The sequence below is a fragment of the Phyllostomus discolor genome, chromosome 8 (assembly GCF_004126475.2).
Source record: "Phyllostomus discolor isolate MPI-MPIP mPhyDis1 chromosome 8, mPhyDis1.pri.v3, whole genome shotgun sequence".
In the NCBI taxonomy this organism is placed as follows: Eukaryota; Metazoa; Chordata; class Mammalia; order Chiroptera; family Phyllostomidae; genus Phyllostomus; species Phyllostomus discolor.
Window position 1 is genome coordinate 113590640 of NC_040910.2, and position 18838 is coordinate 113609477.

Here is an 18838-nt window from a genome sequence, read left to right on the forward strand (position 1 = left end):
GGCCGCCCGCCGCCCGAGGACTGTCGCCGCCCCCAGCCCCTGCAGCCAGCAGGCCGGGCTCGCCGAGGTGACGAGCCAGCCAGACGGCGCTCTCGCCCCGAGGCAGCTGGGCGTCTGCGGAAAGCCGGCCAGCCCTCCTCGCCGGAAACATCGATTTCAGACGGGGAGCTGGAAAGGTCTGCCCTCTCTGCCGCCGACACTGGCTTTCCGCTGGAAGGGAGCTGCTGCTGTCTGGGTGTCTGGCCCCGCCAGCTCAACGCACCCCCGCCCCAGCTCAGGCTGTGTCCTGCGGTGGCCGCTCACCACCCAGCAAACGCCCTCCGGCTCCTGAGCCCAGTGCCCAGGGCTGGCGTACCCCGGCCCGCGCCCCGGCCCCAGCCCTCGGGCTGGCTGCGTGTCACCCTTCAGTTCTAACTTTTGACGTGATTCCTGGGACTGTCTGCAGTCTCTGTGTCTTTCTCGAGAAGTGTCTATCAGGACAAGGACAGGCCCTGGCCGGTGTGGCTCACCTGGTGGGAATGTCCGTGGTCCCCTAACCGAAAGGTTCCGGGTTGGGTCCCTGGTCCAGGCGTGTAGGGGAGGCAGCCAATGGAAGCATCTCCGTCCCTTCTCTCTCTAGAAACAGTGACCAAACGTCCTCAGGGGAGGATACAAAGAAAACAGAGATGGGAAACCTTCGTTCACTCACCGAGTGGGAAGAGCACAGCACGGCTCCCTGGGCCGGGCCGGGGGGGGGGGGGGGGGGGGGGGGGAGCCGTAGCTGAGCATGTCGTCATTGGGACAGTCCCTCTGCAAGCCTGTGTGGGCGTCTTGGGGACGTGTGAGAGGTCATGCCCTTTGTTCCTGATGGGTTAACTTGTGTCCCCCAGAGACACACGTCCAAGCCCTAAGCCCCAGTATCGTGAGTGTGACCTTCGTTAGAAATAGGGTCTTGCAGCTCTAGTTAAGGTGTAGGTCGAGCCCTGGCTGGTGTGGCTCAGCAGATGAAGCACCGGCTGGTGAAGCAAAGGGTTGCCGGTTCGATTCCCAGTCAGGGCACACGCCTGGGTTGCGGGCCAGGTCCCCAGTAGGGGGTGTGCAAGAGGCAACCACACATTGATGTTTCTCTCTCTCTCTTTCTCCTTCCCTTCCCCTCTCTCTGAAAATAAATAAAATCTTTGTAAAAAAAAAAAAGATGTAGGACAAGAGGTCCTACAGGGTAGGACCCTATTAGGGTAGTTGGAGTCCTCTCAAAAGAGGAGAGACACAGAGCCCCAAGAAGAGGGAGGAGCCCCAGGGTGGCTGACGGAGGCCAGGGGGTCGCCGGTGACACCGGATGCTCCTGGGGGCCTGGGCCAGAGTCTCCCCACCTTTGCAGGGGGCCGTGCCTGACGCACCTTCCCTCCTGACACTTGGCCCGCAGCTCGGGGAGCCAGCGCACCCTGCTATATTGTAAGCCGCCTGTCTGAGGTGCGTCGGGGTGGCGGCGGCCCCAGGAAAGGAGCCCAGCCCTTTTTCGGGTGTTTGCTTTCCTTTCTGGGAAGAAATCCTGTGGCTGCTTTTCCACCAAATTCATTTCCAGGTCCCCCTGGACACCAAGACTGTATTTCCAGCCCTGGCTGATGCGGCTCAGCGGACTGAGTGCCGACCGAAAGGTCACTGGTTCGATTCCCAGTCAGCGCACAGGCCTGGGTTTGGGCCAGGTCTCCAGATGGGGGTGTGCGAGAGGCAACATATGCTTGTATCCCTCGCACACTGAAGTTTCTCTCCCTCTCTTTCTCCTTCCTTTCCCCTCTCTGTAAAAAGTGTATAAATAAAATATTTAAAAAACCCCAAAAGACTGTATTTCCCAGACTCCCTTGCCTTGGGCGTGGCACATGACCAAATTTGGCCAACAGGACGCAGTCGGTGGTGATGTAAGGCACAGGCCTGGCCAATAGAAACCTCGACTCCCCTCCAGCCGCTGCCCCAGGCTGGAGCCAACCCCCAGCAGCAGAGGATGCCTGGGCCCTGGCGGCGGGGGACCCCCAGGGCAGAACGGGTCTGTGTGCCTTGGTGGTCACCCCGAACCCCCGTATTGACCTATTGTGCCTATTGTGTGGGGGCCATGGCCTCCTGTTGAGATTGGGGGGGTGTGGCACTTAGCATGACTTGACTAAAGCAAGGAAATAATCAGGTGGATAAAATAAAGATTCATGGGCAAGGGGGGTCCCATACCCTGTTTCAAAATAAAGCATCTTTTCATGTCTGAGGCAGCATGGCCCTAAGTCTTGGTCCTTTGGTTCTTGGGGCACCTGTTTTCCTTGGGGGTGGGTGGGAGTGCCCAGATATTCCCCAGGTCTGCCCCTTGCCCATTGGTTGTTCCCGCCGAAGGGCCGGCTGTCACCGCTGTGGCCCTAAGGTGTGACCGGTCGGCCCGTGCCCCGGCGTGCCCACGAGCAGGGCAGCCGCACCGTCTCCCTGGGTCCTGCCCGCCCGCCCGGGTCACTCCGCAAACACTGCTTGCCGCCACCCCCCAGGCCCCATGCCGTCCGCCGGGCAGAACGAGAGACGCGGCTCCTGTGCGCAGGGAGCTTGTGCGTGGCTGGGAAAGGGACGTGAGGACAGACGAGGGTTCGACCAGGACAGGGATGCGCGGAGTGAGGAGGAAGTAGGGCGTCTCGTGGGAGGGGGTAGGAGGCGGGGGTCTCATCTGTTATCGGGCCAGGACGTTGGTGGAAACGCAAGAGGGCGCTGATAATTTTGTCAGGCCATGCAAGGCTGCCCCAGGCCACTAGGGCGTGAGGTCACTCCGGAGACCTGGCCCCGCCCACGTGCTCTAGGCCCTCACCCACAGCTCAAGCGCGGCTGCGCAGCACGCGAGTCTGGGACTTGGCTGAAGCCCACTTCCCAGGAGCCCACCTCCCTGCCCCCACGTCGCCGCGGACGAGCTCCCCTGTATGGTGAGCATGGTGGTTTGGACGCAGGCCTGGACGCTGCCCCCGCGGGTCCCACCCTTCCCTGGAGACCCCAGGTGGCTGTCCAGCTGCCATCCCCTGACCTCAGGGTGAGGGGCACGCTGCGTCTGCGCCTTGAGGGGACCTCCCGCTGGGAGTGTGATGTTCAGCAGAACCCGGGCCCCTCGGCTCCGGGCTCGGGCTGCAGGTCTGAGTCCCGGTCCCACCCCTCCGGAGCTGCGTGACCTCGGGAGAGTTAGTCGTCAGCTTCCTCGTCTGTAAAATGGGGCCGACAGGCATGTCGTGAGTGGCGAGTGCGCATCTGTGTGCGGAACAGGGTCAGGTCCACAGGGACTGGGTAGCCACAGTGATTACCGTGATTTTATTTTATTTTATTTTTTAAAGATTTTTAAATTTATTTTTAGGGAAGGAAGGGAGAAAGAGAGAAAGAAACATCAATGTGCGGTTGCTGGGGGTCATGGCCTGCAACCCAGGCATGTACCCTGACCGGGAATCGAACCTGCGACACTGGTTCGCAGCCCGCGCTCTATTACCATGATTTTAATTAGCGCCAAGTCCAGCGCGCACCGCCTTCCAAAGGCTCCGCATGCTGGTCTAGCGCCCCCTCAGGATGACTTCGGAAGTGCATGGAGGCGCTTCGTAACCCAAGGTCTAGCCCGTTGAATCTCACCAACCTAAGCGGAGGCCGCGGCTTCGTGAGGCGCGACCCGAACAATGAAAACTGAGAGCCGGTCTCCAAGGGCCCCTTCACATCCTCGTCTCCATCCGCTCGGGGCGCACGCAGCCACCGCGGACGCTGGTTTGGAGAACGCGGGGCGAGGGGGGGCGGGGCGTGTTCCTGCCGCGCGTGAGAAAGGCGAGCCGCAGAGGGAAGGACTGCGTGGAATGGCAGGGCTTACATAAAACAGAATGATTCTTTTTGGCGAAAACGATGCAAGTCCGTCTATTTGTCATACGTATTATTCTGGGTGCGGGAAGGCTATGCAAAGAAATATTAGCAGCAGCTATGTCTGGGCAGTGGATTCAAAGTGTTTGCTTTGTTTTGCTTTTCATGTTCAAACTGTTTCAGAATAATGTGATTTTTAATGTGGCAAAACCAAATAGAAGCATATATATATATATATATGCTTCTCCATATATTTATATGGAGAGAGAGAGAGAGAGAGAAGGAAAGGCAGAGAGAAACACAGGACTTGGGAACGGTGCTGGTTACTCTGGGCCGTGGGCTGAAGGCAACTTTAATTTTTTTTCTTGATCCTTGTTGACATTTTCCAATTTCCTCCAGCCGCTATTTATTGCTTTTTGTTTTTAAAATTTAAGTGCAGTTGTCAAAGTATTATGCGATGCTATTTAAAATGTCAAATTACCTCCCTGGGACTATAGCGGAGGGAGGGGCTGTGCCTGGTCTCACCCCACCTCGCCGGCTCCCGCAGCAGCTGGGCCACGTGTTTGGACATTTCTACGCAGGGTGTTTATGGTGACGTTCTTCGCTTAAATAATTATTTACTTATTTTTAGAGAGAGGGAAAGGGAGGGAGAAAGAGAGGGAGAGAAACATTGTCCCACAACCCAGCCATGGACCATGCACCACGACTGGGAATCGAACTTGCAACCTTTCAGTTTGCAGACTGGGGCTCAACCCACTGAGCCACAGCTGCCAGGGCTCCTTTGCTCTTTAAATCCAGTATATGGCCCTGGCTGGCGTAGCTCAGTGGATTGAGCTCAGGCTGTGACCCAAAGCATCGCAGGTTTGATTCCCAGTCAGGGCACATGCCTGGGTTGCAGGCCACGGCCCCCAGCAACCGCACATTGATGTTTCTCTCTCTCTCTCTTTCTCCCTCCCTTCCCTCTCTAAAAGTAAATAAATAAAATCTTTTTTTAAAAAAAAACAGTATATGGCCTTACCTAGCGACATCCGAGAGACACAACGCATCGCTGTGTTACACGTTCCTGCCACCCTACGCGTGAGGTTTTCACTTGGAAAAACAATGAAGATTATTGCAAAATAAATAAATAAAAGGAAATCCCTTTCTGAGGCACACGTGCCGGGCTTTCCACGAAGCAGGCGGAATCGATTTCTTATAACACCAGGGCTCCGGTCGGAGGGCTCACCGCGGGCCGGCACCGGTCACTCAGTCCTTACACTGTCCCTGTGATGCAGACCCGCCCCCCCCCCCCCCCCGTTTCCCTGTTTCAGGCGTGAAACCGGGCCGGGTGCCGCCAGCACCTCTCCCAGGGCCCCAGCCGTGGACACACCAGGGCAGGGAGTTTGGATGCAGGTCCTGTGACGCCCGGAGGCACCAGGAGGGCCCCCGCCCCCCACCTCCCGCCGCGCCGGTGGGGCTCCGGCCCAGCCCCGGCCGGCACAGAGCGCCCCAGAAAGCTATTTAGTTGTCTGCCTCGATTTCTTTCCTAGCAAATGGATGTAAGGCAGCAGCCTCCAGTGAGGTTATTAGGAGGATTAAACGAGCTAATTCTCAGGAAAACAGCTCGGCTCGCTGCAGACACGTTCGGGATTAGAATATTTCAGTCGCAAGCCTGTTCTCTGAGCCCCCACTGAAGGCAGAGGCAGCAGCCGGGTTAGCCGAGGGCCCCTCGGGACCCGGGTTTGCTGGGAACCCCAGCCCCGTGGACAGGTGGGAGGGTTCCATAAAATAACAAACGGGGAGCTTAGAAGGACTCAGAAAGAGACGGCGGGTAGTGTCGTCTGTATTTCCATAAAGGTAGGATCTCATTGTAGGTAACATGATTAAGATGACAAGTTGTAAAGCTCAGTTTGCTTGTTTTGATCGGACGACACATTGTCCCCATGTCGTCTCTATCACAAGAGGTCCCCCCCTGCACCCTCCACCCCTTCAAGCTCCCTGTCTGCACTGGGCACAGAACACCCCTTGATGCCTCTCCCTGCAGCATCCCGGGGAGGACGGGGGGCTCACACCAACGGGGCTCGTGAAACTGGCCTCGCCCCTCTGCCCGGGGAGTCCCCAGCAGCCAGATGGCGGGTGGGGTCTGAGCCGGTGGGGGCTGGGGGCCGCAGGCGCATGGGGCCCTGCAGGCTGACCTGCCAGGGAGTCTGCGATGGAAGCCAGGCCCCGGGGCGGCCCAGAGCCTAGGCTCTCAGACAGGCTCTTCATGGGCCCCTAGAAAATTGCCCCCAGAGTGGGGGGACAGTCACCATCCTGTTAAGGACCCACAACCCTGGCTGGCGTAGCTCAATGGATTGAGCTCGGGCTGTGAACCAAAGTGTCGCAGGTTCGATTCCCAGCCAGGGTATATGCCTGGGTTGCAGGCCATGACCTCCAGCAACCGCCCATTGATGTTTCTCTCTCTCTCTCTCTCTCTCTCTCTCTCTCTCCCTCCCTTCCCTCTCTAAAAATAAATAAATAAACTCTTAAAAAAAAAAAGGACCCACTGGGGCTCCCTCCTCTTGGCACATGCCTTCCCTTCTCCGTCTGTGACGGGCCCTTGCAGGCTGAGGCCGGGCGAGAAGTCTCATTCTGCGAGAGGCGGCGTGGGCAGTGGGTGAGGTTTGCGCATGAACACGCTTCCTACCACGGCCCCCACGCCGCTGAGGCCTCACCCCCTTTTTGGAGTGGACAAATGGTTTCTGCTCGCGTGGAACAGCTACGGACAGAGTGGAGAAGTGTGCTGCAGGGTGAAGCCACGGGCGGGACGATCCCGTGTCTTTGGACAGAGGAGGAGGCGGGCGGAGAGGGGGCGGAGCTCGGGGCTCCGCAGCCCAGCGCCTGGGCTCCGGGATAGACGGTGGAGGGCAGCGCGAGGCCAGCCCTGCTCCGCGCCTCTCACCGCCAGGTCAACAAAACCTCTGACCTGTGGGGGTGGGGGTGGGGCTTGGGTTTGCTAAAAACAGTAATGATGCGTAGACAAAAGCGAAGTACTTTATGTCTATTTTGGTTTCTCTTAGGCTAAGCAGAGATTTCTCTGGAAAGGATGGAAGCTGGCCGGCCTCCCTGAGCGGAAAACAGCTCAGCAAAGCACCGGCTTTCCTCCGGTGCTCCTGACCTCCACCCCTGCTCTGGACTCTTGATGACAAAACACATCGGACGCCTTGATTGATCGAGCGAGCGGAGAGGCTGCACGGAGGGTGGGAGGAGCCTGTCCTTTCTGCAAATGGAGAGCCTGGCCCCGGGCTGCCGCGGTCTGGGTTTGAGAAAACACCAGCTGGCCCCTTGGTGCCGGCCAGCGCTGGGCTTGGCAGCTGTGAAAACGCATCCTCCTTAGTTCTTCTCCAGCACCCGGCTTCCCCGGGCGGGAGGCGCTGGCCGGGACCCTCTCCCTCCCCCCACTCTGCACTGCATGTGTGCCCCGACTCCTGTGTACACGCGGGTTTGCATGTGTCTCCTCTGCCCGCACCGCTATCTACACAGGGTGGGCAAAAGCAGGGTTACAGCTGCTCCCAAGGAAAATACCACAACAATTAATAAATAATAATACGACGCTGAACCTACTGCTGCCCACCCCTGCATCTCTCTGGCTCCGGTTGCCAAGCAGCCAGGAGTGGGCTGAAAAGGGTCACCTGTCACCTTCACGTGCTGGGAGCAGCCCCCCCCCCCCACCCCGGCCTTGGCCGGGCAGGTGGAAGGCTGCTCCGCGCTTCAGCAGCAGCGAGCTGGGCCTGGAAGCTCCCCCCCCCCCCCCCCCCCCCCCCCCGCAAGCAGCTGATGCTCAGCACCAGCGGGATGTCATCGACGCCCACTTCCGCAGCTTGAATCAGCCCCGGCTTCGTGCTTCTTTCCGAGACTCACAAACCCCGGTTTTCTACGATCTGATTTAGAGGCTTTTGGGGAGACTCGGAGACACTGGGAATCGGAACCGCAGGCCCCAGGGGCCAGCGGGTCGAGGGCGGTGGCGGCGAGGTCCCCCGGGGGAGAAAGACCAGCCCTCGCGTCCCAGCCCCGGGTCGGGTGCGGACACTCTTGGCCTCCCTGAAACCCGGAGCCGCACTTCCACCTGCCGCTCTGAAACTCGAACAGTCACGGGTGACACACCGGAACGAGGTTTCTTCTAAATGTCACGGAGCTGTGAGATGACTCAAGCCCGTTCCTGAAACGCCGGGCTGGGAGCTGCTGGGCTGTCAACAGCCCCTTCCTGGTTTTTACGTGAATCACAGCCTGTGGACCCTGCAGTGTCCTCAGCCGTTCGCCTCCTTCGGTTCCTCGCATGGCTGACGCGGGGCCGGGGGACCGGCAAGGGCTGCGTCCCCACCTATGCCTGCAGGGACTGGTGGGGGCAGGGCCCTGCCTGTGTGCACCCCGACCCTCCGTTCCAGACGCACACCCCAGATGGCTTCTGGGGTCTTGGGGTCACGTTGGTAAATGTGCTTTGTTCCGCGCTTTGCTTTGCGGGAGAGCAGAGCCAACCCTGTTCCGGTTTCTTGGGTGAAGGATGGCTCCATGGCCTCACGGCATTCACTTATTTGGTGCCGGTATTTACCGAGGGCCCAGCGTGTGGGTGGGACGCAACCCCTGGAGGAAACAGCTGTCCGGTATCCCCACGTCCGGCTGATGCTGCGCTTTCATCCGGGTCTCCGGACTCGGAAATACACGCGGACCCCGAACCCCCCACCTCCCCCGTCCCCGTGGCTCGGTACATGTCCAGGGCGGGACACACCGGGCCTCCTTATTTTAAAATAGCTTCCCTGCAGTTCTGACAGCCTGCAGGTTTGGGCTCCACGGGATCCTTTACTCCCTCCACGGAGACGGTCGGACAGGCAGGACACTGCGCAGGTGAGGAGCCTGAGTGGTCCCGCAGACGAAGTGGGTTCTCAAGGGTCTCGCAGGGAGCTGGGCACCAGCCGGGTCAGTGCGGCTGCTGTTCTGTAGCTCTGGCTCCCGGCTGGCGTGCCTGGAGCAGCGACCTGCGGCCCAGCCACCTAGGCCTTCACCAGGGGCGCGCTGCAGGGGACACAGCAATGCTGCCTTCAGGTGAGAATGGGCCCCCCCAGTCCCCAAGCCTTCTCAGGACCCCCCCAGTCCCCAAGCCTCTGCTGCTGACCGTGGTGTGTTTTGCCGACACGCAGACTAGGGAGAAGGGGTTGTAGCCTCCATCTGCACGCCGGGGACGTGGTCCTGGGTGTAACGGAAGACCCAGTCTCTATAGCTGGCCTAGCGGAGTGAACGTTTGGAAAGACGATGATTTAATCCCAGAACTTCTATCAGATGCGTGCTGCCTGCTAGGCCAGACACATCTGAGGTGGGGACATTCACTTGGGTGTTCAAGGGCGCACAGACACCTTGGAGATTTGGATAGGGGCCACCATCCTGTCAGAGCCCCGGAAAACCACGTGGGAAACGGGGCGGGGGGGGGGGGTCGTCCAGAGCCCACCTGAGGCTTTAGGTTAGTGACACACCCAGGGGTGCTACACTCCACCCTGGCTACCCACTGCTGGCAGTGTATGGGGCACCCGCCACACACGGGGCACCTTCCCAGCTTCAATCTGTCCTCCAGGGCAGGTGTTACTACCCCGGCTTTACAACTGAGCAAACGAAGATAGAGCTGGTTAAGGGGCCCCGACCACGGCCGGCCGGGAGATGGAATGTGACCCAGCGCAGACTCCAGACTCCGGCAGGGGCGATCCTGACACCATGGCGACCGCGCGGAGGCGGGCGCGCGCACCTGCGCCCAGCCCTCGGGCTGCGGACTCCCGCCGGGCCCTGGAACAGGCCCCGCAGGCCGCGGGGTCGCCCTTCCCTCCGGGCCCGCAGTTCCGTCCGGGCCGAGAACGCGCGACGCCGCGGAATCCCAGCAGACGCGCGGGGGACGCAGGGGGCGTGCTTGCGCGCTGGGGCGCCGCCGCCGGGCGCTCGGCGCAGGGTCCGAGCCCGAGTAGCCACAAACGGCTCCGGGAGGGAGGCGGCTGAACAGAAATGATCATCGTTGGACTTGTTTCCCCCAAACAAATTAAAGAAGAAAATCTGACGGGGACTGTGGAAGATTCTGCACGCACGCGAACAAACAGGCACGCAGACCAAAACCAACAAAGACCCCTCTCCGCGGGGGCAATAGTCTCCGTGGCTCTTCCCGACGCTCCCGCGGCCGCCGCCTTCCCACCCTCTGGGGGAAACAACAAAGGGGTCGAACCCTCTCGTTGCAGAAGCACGTAGGTCCGTGTGTAGCAATAACAAGATTTTTTTCAAAGTTAATTTACGTAGTTTCATTTGTAGGATTGACTTTGCCATCACGCAGCGACAGAAGGGCGATAAAGTCTAGAAAGCAGAACTGCGGTAACCATGGTAACGGGATGGGGGCCCGGACCGCGCTCGGCGCCTCGGGGGAAGCGCGGCCAGAACGCTCTGACGTCTTTTGGCCCGTTCGCCACGCCGTACGTCGCGGTGCATGATGGGCCTCGCAAATATGGCGTCCTCCTTGATGTGCTGATGAGAGGAGTTTCACTGTAGCTTCAAACCAGAGGACAAAACTCCGCACACCCCATAAGCCCACGTTGCCCGCCTTCTGCGCGGCTCCGTGTCGTCCGTTTCCCAGGACTTGTTCTCAGGCAGGAGAGGGCCACGGGGCCGAGGGCCAGGACCGGCCCGGTCGCACGGACCCGGGGCTGAGCAGCCGGTGCGGGCGAGCACGATGGGCCGGTCCTGGCTCTGGTTGCAGCAGCTGCGGCGAGTGCGGGACCCGCAGGGCTGAGCGTGGCCGGGGGAGGCCCGAGGCGCTCTGGACCTCTTCCCTTAGGCCGGAGACCTCCGCCCAGGCGCGAACCGACGGCCAGAGCGGGCCGCCTGCGGGCCTGTGCTCGGAGGCCGCGCACGGGGTCATCGTGAGGCCTCAAGTGTCGCACGCCTTTGACAGCTCGGCCTGCGGCCCCATCCGGCGCCGACCGCCTCTGGAGCAGCCAGCGGCCCGGAGCCCGGGGGCGTGTGCGTCCGTGCGGCGCTCCCGGGGCTGCCCCGTTTCCCACCGGCTCCCCCCCAACTCCGACGTCCCGCTCGGAGTTAGAAGGATCTCAGCAGACTTTTTGCCTGAGTGAGGGGCTCCGCGCACGCCACCTACTTTTCTTTCTGCTCCCCCTCTTTTCTGTGACTTCCCCGGTTCTGGTACACACTAGCCTTTAAGGCTGGAGGTTCTGGAGCGCTTGCTGCCAAGGACTCCCCCTCCCCCACCCCCGCTGATGGAGTCCGAGATGCTGCAGTCGCCCCTCCTGGGGCTCGGGGAGGAAGACGAGGCCGACCTTACCGACTGGAACCTGCCTCTGGCCTTTATGAAGAAGAGGCACTGTGAGAAAATCGAAGGCTCCAAGTCCTTGGCTCAGAGCTGGAGGATGAAGGATCGGGTAAGTGGACTCCGGCCGCGCCCCTCGGGGACCTCGGTGGTTCTTTCGGCGGAGAAAAAGTTAAGAGCCAAAAGCTTGTCCTTGGGAAAGCCGCGATTTTTTTTTCCCCCAGCCACATGTGACAAGTTAACTAAAGAGCACAAATCATGTCAGACTCCAGTTGTTGGTCGACAGCGTGAAGGCTGTTCTGGGTTGTAGTAATGCGCTGGGTAGTGTCAATTCAAACTTAAGTTTGTTTAAGACAGTAAAAGTTAAGCAGTTTCGCAATCACAGCGTTGCAAGTATTTGCACACTTTGGTTTACTTAGTGCTGTTAACATTTAGTGGAAAAACAACTTGTGATGTAATACTTGGACCCACATGGTTAGTCCGTTGCGGTTGGTTCACGTCTTCTGCCCCGGCTAGGTGAAGTGCAGCAGTGTAGTACGGATGCTAGGAAACAAGGTTACTGGCGATTGTTCAGCTAGTAACAAGTTAACACAAAGTTGTTTTAAAGTTACAATGAACTTCCTCACAGCCTTCTAAACAGTTTGTCTTGGAACCAGACTTTCCTCCTCTTACGTGGGGCCCTGTGCTGCAGCTTGGAGAGAGAATTTCTCCAGGAGCGGAGTCAGGGGAAGAATGATGGATTGGACCTGGGGTCCAGGGTTCAGGACGGGCCCCCCAGTGCTGGAGTGTGGGTGGCGCCGCATAAGCAGGCGGTCGGGAAGAAAACAGCCGGTTTTGCTCACGGTCCTTAATCAGCCACCGTCCGTTCCCTGGTCTCCGGGGCTAATGCGTGGGACTGTCTCATTATGCCCACTTACCATTTGTGTTTGTGATTTGTTTCCTCCTTCAAGACGGTCTTTATTTATACGAACATTTTAGTGGTATAAAAGGGGTAGTTGGTGTTATAATTCAGTGTGATTGCTCTTGGCTTCTGCATACGTGCGTTTAGATCAGATTATTGTATTTGGTCCACGATGTTAAGCGTATGTAAGACTGTCCTTATGGTGATTCTGGCCAGTCCATCCCTAGTAACCAGTGCTGCAGTCGCTGCTGTGGCTCACCCTCGGAGGGCTGGGGACGTCTGCTTCATCCAAGAGTGTTTGAAGGACTAAAAGAGGTGATCTTCGGGAGGGCCTGTGTAAGGCGTGTCCGATGGACGTCTTCAGTGCTGGCCATGTAGTTCAAGGCCTTTGTGGTCGCTCTGTGCATGTGAAAAGGCATTTATTTTAAAAGTTACCGTCTGATCATTTTTTTTTTTCATCCTACTTGGAGGGCATTGTTTTTTCTCTTTCGAAATGTGGTTTCCTCTGCTATCCTGAGCACATGCACCAGCTGTTCACAAGTGATTAATGAAGATAGGTATTTTGTACCTTCTCATGGAAACATGAATTTGCGAATGATCAGCATAACCCCAGATAAGTTCTTCAGAGGTTGCCGGCAGAGAGGAAGGTTCTGTGAGCCTGCGTGCTGCGGAGATGGCTACTTCCGGAAGATCCGGGGGAGAGCCCGACTGTGTCTGACATTTGCAGTTTCTAACGGGAGAGAAACCGGCAGCCAGCAGACAGGCTGGGGACACTTGGCCCCTGAACAGCCCTTGTGGTGTCACTCCCCTCCCTGGTGAGATCCCGAGGGGTATTTTCAGCACACCCAGTAGGCCAAAGGTTGCGAATGCCAATGCTGAGAAGATGCAGTGTAACAGGGTGTCGAACTCATGTTCACAGGGGGGCCACATCAGCCTTGCGTTTGCCTTCAAAGAGCCGAATGTAACTTCAACTCCTTAACAGTTAAGTTACATCCATACCATCCTAAAATTATCTCGGCCCTTTGAGGCAGCCGCGAGGCCGATGTGGCCCCCGGTGAACATGAGTGTGACACCCCTGGTGTAGACGGTAGCATAGATGAGTGAAACAGGCCAGGTACAAGAATAATGATGGAGGTTCAGAGGTCAGTGGCCGCTGACCTCTGACGCCGTGTGAGTTTCTGAAGGGCGGGCAGGGGACCTCTGAGGAGGCGCCGTGGGCGCCAGGGCAGCTGGGCTCGGCCCGAGCTCCTTCCCTTCCTCTCTTCGCTTTTTCTTTGAAAAGCCAGAAAACCTTTCTAAAAAGTTATTTTTTTAATGTGAAGTCTTCTGATTTTAAAATATTGGCACTAGTCCAGACATCACAAAACCTGAAGCCGGTTCTGGCCTGGGGGCAACCTCTGCTCTGAGGCCCCCAGGCAGCCCCCCGCTGCCGGGGGCCTCGTGCACTCGGGCATGCGGCCGGGTGCCTGTGCTCGGGGGGCCACCGGCGGTGCAGCCTCTCGGGGAAGCAGCCAGGGGGGCCCCGTTGTTCTGCACTAGGACCCACGGCAGCAACCGCCAACTGGTGTGCATGAGAATGCTTAAAACATGCAATAAATACCCTGCTGTTTAGTCAGGGCCACTGACCTCTTTTCCCGTAGACGGTCAAGTAAAAAAATCACAACAGCCAACACAGTAGTAGCCATCTGGTGTGAATGATTCAAAATTATACCTATTTTTTTTTTTTTTTTTGTCAGATCGGCAGAAACTATGTTCATTGGTGAGCCATGGAGTTTTAGCCACAGGTTCACGTGCTGTGAGGTGAGGGCGGGTGAAAGGCGCCCACCAGTCCTGGCGGGCTGTCGACCGCCCCGCAGGCACAGCCGGTCCCTGGGCCTTCCTGCCGTCCGTGTGCGGCCCCTCGAGGCTTTGTCCTGTGCCCGAGTCGGTGGTGACTTATGAGACCGGAAGGGCCGGCGGCGTCCGTGCTGCCTGTCACCCGCCAGCCCCGATGAGAGAGGCCAGGGTTGAGTCTGTGAGGGCTCGGTGTTCAGATTGTCTGAGATCTGAGAAGACGGCGGGTTCCTACCCTAGCAGACTGTCCTAAGCTCCATTTTCAATTGACCTTTTAATAAGGAGAAGAAAAGCGTAGGTCAGGGCATTGGAATTCAGGGGAGGGGTTAACCAGATAAGAGCTGCAGCTTCTGGGTGGTGGTCTTTATCGGTGCCCGGGGCCTGGGCGTCTCGCCCCGGGGCACAAGGCTCAGATACCATCTGCAGGTTTGCAGCCCTCCGGGGCACAAAGGGGGAACTGCTTAGGGTCCTGGAGTCCGGGTGGGTCGCACCTTCAGTTCCTGGAACAATGGCTTTTATGTGCATTGATGACTAAGCTTATTAGCTATTGCCTGAAACTAAAACTTTTCCCACCTTTGACTTCCCCATCACTTACTGGTGTTCTATTTAGTGGCCCTGCTAAGGATTCCTAAAGTTGACATCTTTGCTGAAGCTGACCGAGAGCTGCAAAAAGTCTCCTGCCACTCGGCACGCGGTGCTCTCGCAGAGCTGCGGACCCACCCACTCTTCGCTGGCGACCCCGCAGTCTTTGTCTGCCCTGGTTTTCAAGTGCCGCTGTCCCTGTGTCCTAGCTACTAGGTTGCTGTCGGTTTAATACCGTCACTGTCAACTTTGTTTGGTTCATTTGTGTATATGCTTCAACAGCCTCTGCACCTTGTAATTTTCAAACAACCAGACGTGCGTGAATTACAGTTCAGCGTGAAGGAGGCTCGGACCTCTGGCTAAAGCGGACGTGGGTACCTTTCCCCGTGTGTGGTTTGCAGTGCTACAAACGTGTCATTACCACAGGCGTGTGGGGACGACGGGCCCCAGGTGGGTCGTCAGCCCCGGCATCTGTGGGCTGGGATGGGGAGGCTTGGGGGCTGCTGCTCCGGCAGGAAGCCGTTGTTCGCAGACTCACCTTGGCTGCCGGAGAGGAGGAGGAGGCGGAGCTGTGGGATGATGCACCGAGTGGCCGGAGGGCTCTTGAAAAGTGTGAATCAGACTCCACGACTTCCTTCCTGCACCGCCTCCCCGGCCCTCCCCGGCGTCCTGAGGGTTTGGGCCAGCATCCAGACTCCTCGCCCTGGTTGGAAAAGCTCCGTGGTCTGGCCCCACCTGCCTTTCTGCTTCTTCCTGCCCTTTGACCCTCGCACACCTGGCCCCTCCTTGTTCCGGGCGCGGAGCCGCTAGGTCACTTTCTCAGATGCCTGCCCCGCCACCGTCTCGGACGTGGGTCCCGGTCACTCGAGGTCGGTCTTTATGCCTCTGGTGTTTTTCTTCGTGTTCCCACCCACAGAACCGAGCTTCTTGTCGTAAAGCAAGGGCCTGGTCGCTGCTGGCACGACACACGGGACGGGGCTCGGCCCGCCGCGGGGCCGCAGTGGAACTGCGGGTGAGCAGATGAGCGGTGTCCAGAGGGCTCCCGTGGGGGGGGCGTCTCTGACGCTCAGCACGCCTCGGTCGGTTCGGGACCCTCACCTCCGTGTGCCCGGGAGGAACTGGGCCTTCGGTCGGATGGCTTGCCTAGAGTGGCAGAAGTTACACGGCTAGCCATGAGGGAGGCGGAACTTGAGAAGCCAAGCCTAGGTTAAAGCCAGCCAACCGGTCGCAGTGTCTGGACGGACAGACCCAGGTTGCGAGGCCAGGGAGTCCAACTACATGTGCTGGGCAGGCCCCCGGGGGGCGGTGGGCGTGTGGCCGGCACTCGCAGTGGCCTCGGGGGTCCACGGGGTCAGCACCGTTTCCACGGTCCTTCCGCCGCGTTGCCACCTGGGCCGGGGCAGCGCCCCACGGCCGCAAGAGCTCCCATGGGTGCCGTGGGCTGGCCTCCACCCCGCACGCGCCGTAGAGACTTTGCAGCCTCGCCTGAGAGGGCCCCGACGGAGCAGGAGAAGTCCCCAGGGTCGCTAGACCCTGGCTCTCGGGCACATGCCCCTCTGGCCCTGTGCACCGAGGCTTGGTGTGAGGGCCCTCCGCCTGAGCCGTGGGTCAGGGCGGGGCCGCAAGAGGCTGCCAGGCCAGCCCGGCCCGTAAGCCCGGCGCTGCACAGACGTTCCCAGGAAACCAGCGCGGTGGGTCGTTGCCTCCAGGAAGACCACCAAGTGCGCGTCCGGTAACCATGGTGCACGCTGCGCTTTCAGGTGCGAGTTCAGCCCTTTGGGGCCCCCGTGTCTGCTGCCGGGGGCCTCCGGCCTTGGGGGCTCCCGGGCTTTCTGAGGGGCTGGTCGTGGCCAGGCGGGTGGCCGGGACTTGCTGCTGCTGTGGAGCGGACCTTGTCCACACTGGGGCAGGGAGCGTGTGTCCGGGCGGCCGAGCCACGGGGTCCCACGCACACCCACGGGCACAGGTGCATCCGCAGTCAGTCAGCCCCAGGGGTGTGACCCCAACAGGGCAGGACGGTCACTGCTGTGGTTTCTGGCGGGTTTCGTGTTTCTCGTTCTGTTCAGACAGATCTCAGTCGGCCTGCAGTGGACTGGCTTTCACCGAGTTGGGTGCGGTGTCAAAGGAGAATGTTCCCAACTATTCCGATACTGCCGTTCTCCCCCTTTTCCAACCCCGTGTCTCCGGGAGGCCAGGCTCTCCCCGTCCCCTCGACCGAGGCAGCAGAGCACGGCGGGCAGCCGCGGCGGTGGGGAGCCCGCCCGTCGCCCTCGGAGGCCGCTGTGGGGGGCTGGCGAAGCAGCACCCCTTGTCTGGCGGCTTTGAAAACAGTGAGTTTTCATAGTGACCTTTGTTTCGCATGTGGTGAGGCTACAACTTGACGTGAATAAAAGCGGTGCTTTACTCTGCTGTGACCTCGTCTGGAGGGCGCCAACAAACGTGACTCGTGACACAGCTCTGTGGCATCTCCGGTCACCCCTCAGAGCTCAGGTGTCCTCTCGGCAAACGCTGGAGACGTGCCATGTGGTTCAGGGACAGTGGGCGTCAACCTTGAACTGGGCAGAAGGACTGGAGGACGTCAGGTAGTTGGCCAAAAATACCAGTGGTGACCGGAGCAGAAGTGAGGCGACAGGCTCGGGAAGCATGTGACACTCCGTCCCGCGTCCGGGCTCGAGTTCATGGAGGTCCTCCTGTGCGACGGCGGAGGCGCCGGCCCTTCCCGGGGCCACGAGCCGCGTTGGAGGCTCTGCCGGGCCGGACCGGGGGACCAGGGCCCCGCCCCTCCGGGTTTGGCAGTGGGAGAGTCCACAGCCGGGCTCCGCCGGGGGCCAGCGTGCTGGGGAGCGCGTGAGCTGGGCAGGCGGGCCGGCTGGGGCCGTCCCTCTGCCCCTGAGATGTGAGCGCTCCTGCATCCGCGGAGGGGCGGCCGCGGGACTCTTCGGGCTGCGCCTGCTCTGGCGGGGCCGGGGCTGGTAGAGCTTTTCGTCTTGTGAATCTGACTGCGCGTCTGGAAGCTGCCAACCCGGTGGGTGCCTGGCCCCGCAGCTGGACAGCTGGGTGCGACGTCCCCACAGCGCGATGCGCAGGCCCTGCCCACCCCTCTGTGCCGGCTGAGGGCGAGACCCCGCGCTCTGCGGTGTTCCCGTGCTCCCTGGGCGACGCCGGCTCTCAGCAGCGTTTGGTCCCACTGACACACCAGGCGCTGGGCCGGGCCATGCAGGGGGGTGTGTGGGCCAGGCAGTGGGGGCGGGGGGATGAGAGACACGGGCCCTCGAGGCGCCTCTGTGTCCATGTCCCAGGTTAGGGAGAGCCAGGCTGCACTGGTGGGTGAGGCTGCCAACCTCCCATGGGGTGGGTGCTCCCGGGGCATCCGGGGGAGCCCATGCGGGATGGGAGGGGAGCCCCGGCAGGCCGAGTGGTCGGGTGTGGGGAGGGACAGGTGCGCAGGGCTCAGAGCCCCAGCTAAGTGGAACGCTCCGTTTACTGAACGCTCACGGGCCAGGCCCCATGCGAGTGTCAGTGCGTGAGCTGCTCCGGGCCTGGTCCGGTTTGTTGGGGAAGGTGGGCCACTCGGAGCAGGGCCGGGGTGAGGGGGCGGGGCTTGGCCGCAGGGAAGCGGCTGCAAACAAAGGTTCCTCGAGGAACTGCAGGGCTGGCAGGGGAAGGGGGTGGGGTGGGGGGCAGCCTGTGGGTGCCACGGGAGGCAGGGCGGGCAGAGCCCCACTTGGCCCCTCCACCCCCCGCCACCCCCATCGCCAGATTTAATCCCCACAGCACCCCTCACGGGCGTCTCCTGTTGATTAGCCTGAGGCCGCGGAGAGAGGGCCGCCAAGCTCTGCCTGCACCTGGCTTCTCACCTGTTCTCACCTGTCCTCCCTGTGGCCTCTGCCTCAGGGGGAGTTTCTCCTAGGTTTTAAGTCACTGCTTATGGAGACTCAGAAAATCTCCGTGATCTTCTTCTAAGAACGGAAGAGCGTGGACTTGGGTGTCAGGGGGATTATGGCCCAAGCTGGTGCCTTTTCTGGCTGCCTGCTCTTGGCCTGAGTATTAGAGTTTTCGTCTGCACCCTGGGTCCAAGGCCGCCCACTGCGTCGCGTGGTTGCCAGGGCTACGTGTGATAATGTTTGGGGAGCCCGGGGACAGCTGGCCACAGCCCGGGGCTCGCAGCACCCGCTCTGCTCTTTCTGGGGGGGGGTCAGCACACCTGTGTGCTCCACGGGCACCTCCCCCGTGCACAGCTGCTACCCGGCCCGTCTGCTCTCTCTAAAATATATATTTATTTAATTTTTTAAATTTAATTTATTTATATTTATATTTGTTATATAAAATAAATAATATATATTTATTTTAGAGTGGGGGAAGGGAGGGAGAAGGAGAGGGAGAGAAACATCCCTGTG

The 18838-nt window shown here is 59.8% G+C and overlaps 1 protein-coding gene across 1 annotated transcript in view; it reads left to right on the plus strand.

Annotated features, from left to right (window-relative positions):
• Window positions 1–10153: 10153 nt before the first annotated feature.
• Window positions 10154–18838, plus strand: part of RPTOR (regulatory associated protein of MTOR complex 1) — a 100197-nt gene continuing 91512 nt past the window's right edge. Inside the window, exon 1 of the mRNA XM_028519067.2 lies at window positions 10154–11237. Within this exon, the coding sequence (XP_028374868.1) occupies window positions 11076–11237 (162 nt within the window). The 5' untranslated portion in view covers window positions 10154–11075. The remainder of the gene's footprint in view (window positions 11238–18838) is intronic.